General features: G+C 48.8%; 1 protein-coding gene across 2 annotated transcripts in view; it reads left to right on the top strand.

Annotated features, from left to right (window-relative positions):
- The window catches only part of POLD3 (DNA polymerase delta 3, accessory subunit), a 52,604-nt gene extending 40,576 nt beyond the window's left edge, over positions 1 to 12,028 (top strand). Inside the window, exons 8-12 of one of the 2 annotated variants that reach the window (XM_089659846.1) lie at positions 1,028 to 1,160; positions 4,238 to 4,344; positions 10,512 to 10,591; positions 10,999 to 11,077; positions 11,533 to 12,028. In XM_089659846.1, coding sequence (XP_089515972.1) covers positions 1,028 to 1,160; positions 4,238 to 4,344; positions 10,512 to 10,591; positions 10,999 to 11,077; positions 11,533 to 11,738 — 605 coding nt within the window. In that variant the 3' untranslated portion in view covers positions 11,739 to 12,028. Of the gene's footprint in view, positions 1 to 1,027; positions 1,161 to 4,234; positions 4,345 to 10,511; positions 10,592 to 10,998; positions 11,078 to 11,532 lie in introns of both variants that reach the window. The other variant, XM_089659845.1, reaches the window with a different exon arrangement.
- The last annotated feature ends 538 nt before the right edge of the window (positions 12,029 to 12,566 follow it).

Below are 12,566 nucleotides of genomic sequence, written 5' to 3'. Positions count from 1 at the left end.
AACCCCCCTACTTTGACTTCTTAACCACTTGCCCTTCAGAGGATTTACCCCCCTTCCTGACCAGGCCATTGTTTGTGATACGGCACTGTGTTAATTTGACAATTGCGTGGTCATGCAACGCTGTACATAAATGAAATATGTAATTTTTCCCCCCACAAATAGAGCTTTCTTTCGGTGGTATTTGATCGCCTCTGCGCTTTTTAATTTTTGCTCTATAAGTAAAAAAAAATATATATTTTTGACTTTTTGCTATAAAACCTATCCAATAAAAAAAAAATCAAAAACATTACATTATCAGTTTAGACCAAAATGTATTCTCCGTGTCTTTGCTGAAGAAAAATCCCAATACGTGTAAAATAATTGGTTTATGTGAAAGTTATGGCGGCGATAAGCGACTTGTAGCGGGACTACGGCAGGCATTCCAACACTGAGTGGGAACTAACTGCCACCGACATCCCCAGTGACACTAATACAGTGATGAAAAGCACTGACACTGTACTAATGGCACTGGGCAGGAAGGGGTTAACATCTGGGGCGATCAAAGGGTTAACTGTGTGCTGTGTGTAGTTAATAGGGAGACATACTCTGCAGAGAGATACACAGCAGCATGTCTGTGCTGACAGGAGAGAGATCTGTGCTGTTTACACACAGGTCTCTCCCATGCCGGCTTTCCCCGACGATCGCTGAGTGTCGGACCTGGTGATTGACATCTGTAGCTGCCAATAGGGGTGCGGGTAGGGCGGCGCGTGCACGCCCCCTACCTGGAAGTGCAAACCACATGTGTATATATACAAGATTTTGCGCAGCCCTGCCGCCCTGTAACAGTATTTCTGCTATGAAGGGGGGGGAGGGCAAGTGGTTTAATACTGATGCTCAAGTGTTGTGTGAAGTCCCTGCTTGTGTCTTATTGATCTACAATCTGGTGCTCACATATGGGGAACATTCCAGAGCTCTGTCCAGCTATATTATGTATTCTGTTCTATGATTGTCCTCCTGGGACTGACTCTTGTATAACACTCATTCTTAGATAAACCCAAAGAGAGCACTCCAACCAACGAGCCGGTAAAAGAGGAGAAACCAGCAGCTCAGCCAATTGAAGTGCCACCTCCAGAACCAAAAGAAGTTAAAGACAAAAAAGCGCCAGAAAAAGAGAAGAAGAGGTGACTTTGTAACTTTGTTTGAAGTGTTTTTGAATCCCATCAACCCAAGGGCAGCAATGTAACATATAGCAGCCTATCAGGCATTTGATGTGGTGGCTGCATTAGTTTTCTGTTTTCATGCTTTTATTCCTTGTATTTTTAACTGGTGATCCTGCCGGTAACACACTTCCTGTCCTAGGTTGACAATGCTGTTGTGTGTATGTGCGTGCTCGTAACATCATCACCCTATGCTGCTCTCTTGATTTGTACTACAAATGCCTTCCTCCTCCTTATTGAATAATGTGGATAGGAGTGCATGTTCTGTAGTCAACAGAAGAAAACTGGGTGGAGCTGCTTGGACAACACTCTTTGGGATTACAGTTTAGCAGTGGTGCTGTGTTGTCACTCACTACACGAAGTTGGAGCTCAGTGGCCTTCACTACAGGACAAACTGAACTCAGTGGTGATTTCACCACAGGAGGATCGGAGCTCAGTGTACTTCACTACAAGGAGGATTGGAGCTTGGTGGTGATTTCATTACAGGAGCATCAGAGCTCAGCGGACCTCGCTACAGGAGGATCGGAGCTCGGCGGACCTCGCTGCAGGAGGATCGGAGCTCGGCGGACCTCGCTGCAGGAGGATCGGAGCTCGGCGGACCTCGCTGCAGGAGGATCGGAGCTCGGGGGACCTCGCTGCAGGCGGATCGGAGCTCGGCGGACCTCGCTACAGGAGGATCGGAGCTCAGTGTACTTCACTACAAGGAGGATTGGAGCTTGGTGGTGATTTCATTACAGGAGCATCAGAGCTCAGCGGACCTCGCTACAGGAGGATCGGAGCTCGGCGGACCTCGCTACAGGAGGATCGGAGCTCGGCGGACCTCGCTGCAGGAGGATCGGAGCTCGGGGGACCTCGCTGCAGGCGGATCGGAGCTCGGCGGACCTCGCTACAGGAGGATCGGAGCTCGGCGGACCTCGCTGCAGGAGGATCGGAGCTCGGCGGACCTCGCTGCAGGCGGATCGGAGCTCGGCGGACCTCGCTGCAGGCGGATCGGAGCTCGGCGGACCTCGCTGCAGGCGGATCGGAGCTCAGCGGACCTCGCTGCAGGCGGATCGGAGCTCGGCGGACCTCGCTGCAGGCGGATCGGAGCTCGGCGGACCTCGCTGCAGGCGGATCGGAGCTCGGCGGACCTCGCTGCAGGCGGATCGGAGCTCGGCGGACCTCGCTGCAGGCGGATCGGAGCTCGGCGGACCTCGCTGCAGGCGGATCGGAGCTCGGCGGACCTCGCTGCAGGCGGATCGGAGCTCGGCGGACCTCGCTGCAGGCGGATCGGAGCTCGGCGGACCTCGCTGCAGGCGGATCGGCGCTCGGCGGACCTCGCTGCAGGCGGATCGGCGCTCGGCGGACCTCGCTGCAGGCGGATCGGCGCTCGGCGGACCTCGCTGCAGGCGGATCGGCGCTCGGCGGCGGTTTCACTGCAGGCGGATCGGCGCTCGGCGGCGGTTTCACTGCAGGCGGATCGGCGCTCGGCGGCGGTTTCACTGCAGGCGGATCGGCGCTCGGCGGCGGTTTCACTGCAGGCGGATCGGCGCTCGGCGGCGGTTTCACTGCAGGCGGATCGGCGCTCGGCGGCGGTTTCACTGCAGGCGGATCGGCGCTCGGCGGCGGTTTCACTGCAGGCGGATCGGCGGCGGTTTCACTGCAGGCCGATCGGCGCTTGGCGGACCTCGCTGCAGGCGGATTGGCGCTCGGCGGCGGTTTCACTGCAGGCGGATTGGCGCTCGGCGGCGGTTTCACTGCAGGCGGATTGGCGCTCGGCGGCGGTTTCACTGCAGGCGGATTGGCGCTCGGTGGCGGTTTCACTGCAGGCGGATCGACGCTCGGCGGCGGTTTCACTGCAGGCGGATCGGCGCTCGGCGGCGGTTTCACTGCAGGCGGATCGGCGGAGGTTTCACTGCAGGCCGATCGGCGCTCGGCGGACCTCGCTGCAGGCGGATCGGAGCTCGGCAGCGGTTTCACTGCAGGCGGATCGGAGCTCGGCAGCGGTTTCACTGCAGGCGGATCGGCGCTCGGCGGCGGTTTCACTGCAGGCGGATCGGCGGCGGTTTCACTGCAGGCGGATCGGCGCTCGGCGGCGGTTTCACTGCAGGAGGATCGGCGCTCGGTGACAGTTTCACTACAGGAAGTAGGTGCCGCCATTTTGACGTGTGTAGATGTGTCAAAAGGTTCTGGCAGAGCCCTTTGGCACATCTGGGCACGTGCTGGAGATTTCTTGTGCATGCTCAAAGACCGCAAGGGTTTGGGACTTCCATAATAGTTGACTTTGCGGCTTCCGTACACAGCTGTCTGAGGAAACGTGCGTGTGCGCAGGCTTGCTGCAGTGCTCACATGGGACCCGAAGCTCTGTGGCACATCTGCTGATGCGCAGATAGCAAGAGGTGGATTGGTGAGGGACACAAATGACATTTTCACCTAGGTGAGAAATGCAGAAAATCTTACTTGCACCTGAAACAAATCTCTTTAAACAAAACAATTGAGGGAGGAGGCAATATGGCGCTTGGTTTAGGGTCTTCTTTAAGCTAGTGTGAAATCAGAACTACACTTCTCATGATACTGTGGGCATTCACTGATGTGGGTGGACAGGGCTATATACCCAAGGCGTAGCTGCCAATCAATGGCGGTGGACAGGTCGTGGCTGGGCATTGTGGAAGGAGAAGACATGGTGTAAGCACATCACTGCTTCTTCTGTAAACTTCACAGAGGTTATGACAGGGATCCATTTCTTCATAAAGGCAAAATTAGCGGCACCCTTTCACAGAAATTGGAATAACAAGATACAGGAGGGGTGCAGGCCACGTTTGTGGGGAAATTACAGAATGCACTTAAAAAGCAAAAGGCCAGCATTTGTGACAAGGTAAGGAACACCTTTTATTATACTTTATTCCTCCTCTCTGGCATTTAAAAAAAACGAAACAAAAAACATTTAATGATGTATTATTGAATACCGAGCTGCGTTATTTGTGTTTTTTTTTTTTTTTTTTTTTTATATGTTCCCGGAGTTTGGCTTTAAATCGCTGAGTTTGTTATTTTCTACTCAGCAGGCTTAAGAGGGCAGAAATGTCAGACAGCGACGAAGAAGAGGTGAAGCTGGTGAAAAAGAGGCGTAGGATCAAACAGCCCAGACCCGACAGCAGCGACGAGGAGGATGGTGAGTTGCTGACGCCGCGCCTGTTCCGTCAGATAGCGTAAAGGTTCTCTGCTGAGGTAAATGGGACTCCTTCAGTCGTCGTATCACACCCACACACTGTTTACTGTGCTCCCTGTCACTTCCCGCAGCGCCGCCTGCCAAAACAAGGCCATTCATCCCATCAAAGATCAAGTGTTTGTTTCTGTGCTCGTCGGGGCCCACGTCGCCTGGGGGAGACCGTCACACCAGCTTTGCGTTTGATGTCTTGTTTTCATTCTTCACCGTCCCGCCGAGCTCTGGGATTCATACCCAGTCGTATTAACGAGAGCTGGCAGCGGCTGCTGTGCCCAGTGTAAAGTTAGCAGCTTAAGTGCCTCCCTGCATAGTTTGGGGCCCCGAGCCTCCCCCCAGCTCCGCAGTGAGCTCGGCCCTGGGCCACTGTATCTCTGTTCATGTCCCTTTTTTGTTACACGTTCATTTATCCCACAGTGTCACTTTATGCTAAGCTGGAAAAGGTCACCGATTCGCTGCCTGTCACATGAGCTTAGCTGGATGTGCTTGGTGAAGCTGGAGCGGCTCTTACACCCGCGATGGCCTATCTTCTATCACTGCATTTAGCCCAATGTTGCTGTGTGCTTTGGTCAGGGTGGACTGCGTTTTTAGGATGAAATTAAAATATATCTCAGTTTTCAAAGTTTGAACCCAATTACAACACCCCCCATAACCTTAGTGTGTTATTTTAACCACTTCACATCCGGCCTATGTATATAAACGGCCGGACGGTGGCAGTGCAGGGGCGGGTGGCCATTTATAAACGGCCTCCCCGCTTCCTGCTTGTGCGCGCTCAAATGGGAGATGAAAATGTAAATCATAGAACCAGCAATCCTCATCCAGGTGGATATCAATCTTCCCCTTTAAAGATCTGGAGTTGGTCCTAAAAGAATACTCTCATCCAATATTTAACCACTTCCCGTCCGGCCCATGTATATAAACGGCCAGACGGGAGTAGTGCAGGGTCGGGTGGCCATTTATAAACTGCCTCCCCACTTCCTGCTTGTGCACGCTACCTGGGAGCACGCAGCACCGCGATCCGGTGCCCGCTGTGTCCTCCAGACACAGTGGAATACCGATCATTGTACGGGACCTCTGTGTGAGGTCCCGATCATGTGATCACTGATTGGCCAATCAGTGATCACATGCAGAGTAAGTAAGCAAGATGTCACTTGTGACATCATTGCTTACTACGTGTGAAATCTGTGAATGATCACATGGTACAGGGCTATTCATAACAGCCTTGTACCATGTGACAAGCTGTGACCAATCTCAGCTCACACAGTATTTCTCAATGGCTGCAAGAATGCAGCCAGAGAGGAGAAATTATTGCTTTTACAGCCTTTTATGGGTGTAAAAGCAATCAATGTAAAGAAAAAAAAAAAAAAACTGTCACCCTAGCAGTACAGTGTCACTGTGGTGACACTGTACTGCTAGGGTGACAGTATGTTAAAACACATAAATAATTAAAAAAATAAAAATGTTAATTTTTTTTAAAACATAATTTTTGGTTATAAACTAATTTGGGTTTTTTTTTTTTTTTTTTTACTAAAAAGCTGAATACATTTCGGCCAAGATTTATGAAGAAAGATTATTTATTTGCAAAATGTTATAAGAAAAACACTTTTTTAAAAAAATGTTTGGACATTTTCATTTATATAGCGAAAAAAATAGAAATCCCAGTGGTGAATAAATACCACCAAAATAAAGTTTTATCTGTCTCAAAAAAATGATAAAAAATTCATATGGGTACACTGTTGCATGACCGCGCAATTGTCATCCAAAGTGCACTGAAAGCTGAAAATTGGCCTGGACAGGAAGGGGGGGGAAGTGTCCGGACTTGAAGTGGTTAAAAGTCACTTTCAGTATTTTTTTTTTTTTTTAACGTGCATCTTTCGTTAACCACTTGCCTACTGGGACAATTCTGACATTTCTCTCTTTCATGTAAACATCTGCAATTTGTTTACATCCTCAAGCATTTTATGTATTTTTTAATCAGTGGCCCTAGAGAATGAAATGGCAGGTGTTGCAATTTGTCACGTGTTCTTTTCACATCGTTTTTTCAAACGCATTGTTTTTTAGGAAAAATACACTTGAATTAATTTTAATGCACCAAAACACAATATAATACCCAATTGTTTGGAAAATATATACACTGCTCAGAAAAATTAAAGGAACACTTTAATCAGAGGCTAGCATCAATTCAATGAAACTCCTGGGATATTGATCTGGTCAGGTAAGTAGCAGAGGGGGTTGTTAACCCCTTGCCTACGGGGCACTTATACCCCCTTCTTTACCAGGCCAATTTTCAGCTTTCAGCACTGTCGCACTTTGATTGACAATTGCGCGGTCATGCAAGATTGTACCCATATGAAATGTTTATCATTTTTTTCTCCCAAATAGAGCTTCCTTTTGGTGGTATTTAATCGCCGCTGTGCACTTTACTTTTTGCGCTATAAACAAAAAAATTGCAAAAAATTTGAAATTTTTTTTTCTTCTTTGTTCCTATTATAAAATTTTTCAAACAGGTAATTTTTCTCCTTCACTGATGTGCGTTGATGAGGCAGCACTGATGGGCAGCACTGAAGGGCACTGATGGGCAGCACTGAAGGGCACTGATGGGCAGCACTGAAGGGCACTGATGGGCAGCACTGAAGGGCACTGATGGGCAGCACTGAAGGGCACTGATGGGCAGCACTAATGAGGTGTCACGGATAGGCGGCAATGATAGGTGGCACTGACTGGCATCACTGCTGGGCACTGAATGGCGGCACTGCTGGGCATTGACTGGCGCAACTGCTGGGCATTGACTGGCGCAACCGCTGGGCACTAACTGGTGGCACTGACTGGCAGTGCTGCATAGATGGGCACTGGTGGGTGGCACTTGTGGGCACAGGTGAGTGGGCGGCACTGCTGGGCACAGGTGGTTGCATTGCTAGGCACAGGTGGGCGGAACTGGTGGGTGACACTGCTGGGCACCGATCCCTGCTCTGACAACTGTTGGTTCTCGGCAGTTCTTTCCTCGCGTTCTGACAGCATGAGGAAAGTGCAGCCGAGAACCGGCAATTGCATTTCCCAGTGATCAGCGTGTCATTGGACATGGCTGATCACGTGGTAAAAGGCCGCTGTGATTGGCCTTTTACCACATCACGTGATCAGCTGTGTCTGTAGGACACAGCAATCACGGAGATCGCCGGTGCGCGCAGGAGAGTGCGTTCTGGGAGGACGTCATATGACGCTCTCCCAGAACTGGCCGGCCGCAGTGTAGCCATCATTCGGCTATCTGCGGTTGGCAAGTAGTTAATCAGTTTCAGCTGCTTTGATAATGAAATTAACAACAGGTGCACTAGATGGGCAACAATGAGATGACCCCCAAAACAGGAATGGTGTTGCAGGTGGAGGCCACTGACATTTTTTTTCCTTGTTCATCTTTTCTGACTGTTTTTCACTAGTTTTACATTTGGCTAGGGTCAGTGTCACTACTGGTAGCATGAGGCCATACCTGGACCCTACAGAGGTTGCACAGGTAGTCCAACTCCTCCAAGATGGCACATCAATACGTGCCATTGCTAGAAGGTTTGCTGTGTCTCCCAGCACAGTCTCAAGAGCATGGAGGAGATTCCAGGAGACAGGCAGTTACTCTAGTAGATAAAGAGAAAACAGGTGGCGCACACACCTAGTGCATTATCCAAGGTTTATTGAAAGGAGTGAAAAATAAAAACATATTGTTCACTCCTTTCAATAAACCTTGGATAATGCACTAGGTGTGTGCGCCACCTGTTTTCTCTCCTTCTCTTTATTTAGTGGCTGATCTCCCCGTCTGAGGAGGGCTGCACCCCTGAACCATTTCCTTTGGTTGTCGCTGTCCTGGTACCCCTGGCTTCCCTTTTGGCTGTGCATATCCTGAGGCGCTGGAGAGTACATACAATATCCAGTTACTCTAGTAGAGCTGGACCCATCAGCAGGACCGGTATCTGCTCCTTTTGTACAATGAGGAACAGGGTGAGCACTACCAGAGCCCAAAAATGACCTCCAGCAGGCCGCTGGTGTGAATTTCTATGACCAAACAAACAGACTTCATGAGGGTGGCCTGAGGGCCCGATGTCCTCTAGTGGCCCCTGTGCTCACTGCCCAGCACCATAGAGCTCGATTGACATTTGCCATTGAACACCAGAACTGTCAGGTCCTCCAAAGGTGCCCTGTGCTTTTCACAGATGAGAGCAGGTTTTCCCTGAGCACGTGACAGACGTGAGAGAACATTATGCTGCCAGTAACATCGTTCAGCATGACTGTTTTGGTGGTGGGTCAGTGATGGTCTGGGGAGACATATCCATGGAGGGATGCACAGACCTCTACAGGCTAGACAATGGCACCCTGACTGCCATTAGGTATCGGGATAAAATCCTTGGACCCATTGTCAGACCCTACACTGGTGCAGTGGGTCCTGGGTTCCTCCTGGTGCAGGACAATGCCCGGCCTCATGTGGCGAGAGTATGCAGGAAGTTCCTGGAGTATGAAGGAATTGATACCAGTGAATGGACCCCACAATTGACTGACCTAAATCCAATAGAAAACCTCTGGGATATCATGTTTCAGTCCATCCGACACCATCAGATTGCACTTCAGACTGTCCAGGAGCTCAGCGATGTCCTGGTCCAGATCTGGGAGGATATACCCCAGGACACCATCCGTTGCCTCATTAGGAGCCTCCCCCGACAATGTCAGGCATGCATACAATTAATAATAATTTTTTCACTTTGATTTTCGTGTCGCCATGCGCAGCCGCGGCTGTCAATCACCGGGTTCTGACCAGTGATTACCGAGTATCTCTGATAGGGAGGAGGGCTCATTTGTTTACTAACAGTCCTCCTCCCTGTCGGCTTGGGCACAGGACTTAGGGCTCATGTACACTGCAGCTGCGAAACTGACATTCAGGATCTGTTGACCGTTTTTTTTCAGCAGCCCCTGAACTCTCCCTAAAGTTTTCCTATGTGTCCATGTACACATCTTCAGTTACAGGCAGTTGAGTCTACAGTCATTTTCTTGAACGCACCAAAATTGCGTTCAGGAGTAGATTTTACCGGCGTTTCAAACACTTGTAAATGCGGTTACCCACGTTTGTGTTTAGAAGCGTTTTTTGACAGGTCCATATCCAGATGCTGTCTAGAGCCTTTCTTCATCAGAAATGCATGCAAAGCATTTTCCATGTATTCAAATGGACCCGGTACACCAGCGCAGTCAGTTCCAGGTTTCGTGTGAAGGATAAAATGGTAGAACGCACCGCATTATGCTCATGATGGGATCCATAGTGAATACAACCAGAAAAGACAGGTCATTGCAACACATACTGCTCTCTCTGCTTCTGCTCTATTTCTCTCAAAATGTCTGAAATAGTTAATTATTTACTATTTGTCAGTGCATTCTGGCATTTTGGAAGGTCTTCTGAGGTTATCTTTTAAAAACGCTTTTAAACGCAAACGCGGTATACAAACGCGGCTAAACTGATGTTTTTTAACCTACGTTTTCTAGCAGTCAATTTCCAACGTTCAGAAGAGTTTTCCACACGCTCCGTGTACATGAGCTCTTAAAGCTGCCTTTGATTATGTGTGACCGTTCTTCTCTAATTGCACACCCTTCAATCTCTGATACGTAATGTCCACCCTGTTCCAGGTTTCATTTCCTGTACAGACACAGCATTGGTCTGTGATGTACTGTATGGAAAAGGTAGAAAGAACTTCACAAATGGGTGGAATTGTACACCACGCTGATTTGTATGTTACAGAAGAGGCCGTATCAGGGGCAGACTGACCATTTGGCCACTCAGGCACTGCCCGAGGGCCCGGGGTCAGTTGGGAGCCCCATGAGATGCCCCTGGTACCTTTCATAGGCTTTTTTGCATGTGGTTTGAGTGTGGGTGAGGACACGGGCCCCAGGATTTCCTATTGCCCGGGGGCCCCATGAGTTGTCAGTCCACCCCTGGACCATATAGAAGAAGGTAAAAACCACAGGTCAACTATGGAGTTCTAAACGATATCAAATCTTTGCCTTTTCCATACATGTTGTGACAATATATCTTTGTACAGGATTATGAATCCTAAGCTGTCTGGTCTTTTCCCTCTCTGTATTCCTTCTCGTAGAGGTTCTTGTGCCGGATGTGAAGACGCCGTCCCCTCCGCCGGAGCCTGCTGTAAAGATGGAGACTGAGACGCAGCCACAGGTGAGGCCTCTGTAATGGAATGTTGATGCGACATTAACCCCTTCCACCTGGTGGCAGCTGGCCTTTTAAGTGTTTGTAATGCTGTAGGTGTTACAAGGACTTCCTAACCATGTGATCGGGAGCATGTGCCACCATTTCCCAATTATCAATGGTGACCTGGAGCTGTCATTGACAACGTGGTCACAGTACTGGGGCCTCTGGGTGAGCCTGCTTCCAACACAGAATGGTGACACTAGCTGCACGGCAGACTGCCACATATCTATGTACGGGGTTAAGGATTTAAGTCATTTCTGGCCCATTTAGTACCCAATTTTTGTGTTGTTTAATTTTTTATATATTTAGGGTGCAAATCCTTTTATTTTTTTTTTCCCGAGAGCTTATATAATTTTTTTTTTCTCCTCCGTTAGACACAGGCTGGAGAGAAGAGGAGAAAGCGTAGGAGAGTTCTGAAATCAAAGCAATTCCTGGATGAGGATGGCTGTATGGGTAAGGAGCAGAAAGAGGCAATGACTGGCCTGAATACTGTAGACTCTCCTCATCATGTGCCTAGTAAAAGCTCAACATTTAGTGTCAAACATGAATTTCCTCTAATCACCTTCCATGACCATACATGACACGAGTGGCTCTGTCCACCTTGGTGTTTCCTTGCCACATGTTATTCATGTAAGTTTGCAGGGGCCCTCACATGGTCCAAGTGATTACTCCTGGAAAGTGACCCTGAAAGGTAGGCGGGCAATCAAAATTCTTTTTTTGGGCTGCTTATCTTTTTTTTTTTTTTTTTTTTTTTTTATAGACGTTCATATTTAAATTTTTTTTTTGAGAGAGAGATCTACTATAAACCCGACCATATTATGTGTATGTCTAAAACAAATCTAAAAGGCATAGTGAAAACCAGTTCTACAGCGCAGGTAGCAGTTGACCTCTTTCTCTGTGTTGTCCAGTGACAGAAAAGGTCTACGAGAGTGAGTCTTGCACAGACAGCGGAGAGGAGTTTGCCACATCCAGGCCAGCCGCAGGCAATCCCTTCACCTCGGCTGCCACCTCTAAACCAAATACAAAAGCTGAGACTAAAACCTCAAAGAAAGCGCCTGCTGTCAGCAAGGGGACGAAGCAAGCTTCTATCATGGGGTTCTTCCAGAAGAAGTGATGGGCCTTGTTCTCTCCTATACAGACTGGACTGCTCTGAGCTGTGCAGAGGATGCCGGTATCTCCCTTACCTGTCATTGCCGGCCCTGGATGGGAGATGGTCATGTTATTGTTTTGTGCCGGCCTTCTTGCTCCTTCCATTAACTGTGCCTGGACTGCTTGGGAAGCATTGATCACTGTTATGAGTGTTTGGCTATTGTTGGGGAAGGCACACATCTCATCCGTTTTGTAAAAGGCTCAAAACTGACATGGTGGTTTCATTAATTAAAGATGTATTTTTATAAACATTAATCTGTCTTGCTTGCCAAATATTCTGTCCATGAGAGCTCTGTATGGGAGCCATACAGGCTAATACTTGTGATGAGGCTACGGGATCTCTTGTTACATAGTTAGTCCGGCTGAAAAAAGACGAAAGTCTATCCAGTTCAACCATAGAAAAAAAAAGTTATAATCCTATACCCACAGTTGATCCAGAGGAAGGCAAAAAAACCCAGCAAAGCATGATCCAATTTGCTCCTGCTGGGAAAAAATTCCTTCCTAATCCCCCGAGAGGCGACCGGATATTCCCTGGATCAACTTTACCTATAAATGTTATATCCAGTTATATTCTGTGTATCCAAGAAACAATCCAGGACTTTTTTTTGAAGCAATCCACTGAGCTGGCCAGAACCAACTCTTGAGGGAGTCTATTCCACATTTTCACAGCTCTGACTGTGAAGAAACCTTTCCACGTTTGGAGATTACATTTCTTTTCCTCCAGACGTAAAGAGTGCCCCCTTGTCCTCTGTGATGACCTCAGGGGGAATAACTCTACACCGAGTTCACTATA

The sequence above is a fragment of the Staurois parvus genome, unplaced genomic scaffold (genome assembly GCF_062004578.1).
Source record: "Staurois parvus isolate SC_StPar_1 unplaced genomic scaffold, SC_StPar_1.0 ptg001192l, whole genome shotgun sequence".
Classification (NCBI taxonomy): Eukaryota; Metazoa; Chordata; class Amphibia; order Anura; family Ranidae; genus Staurois; species Staurois parvus.
Note: the sequence above shows the minus strand (reverse complement) of the source record. Positions and strands in the feature narration are given on the sequence as shown.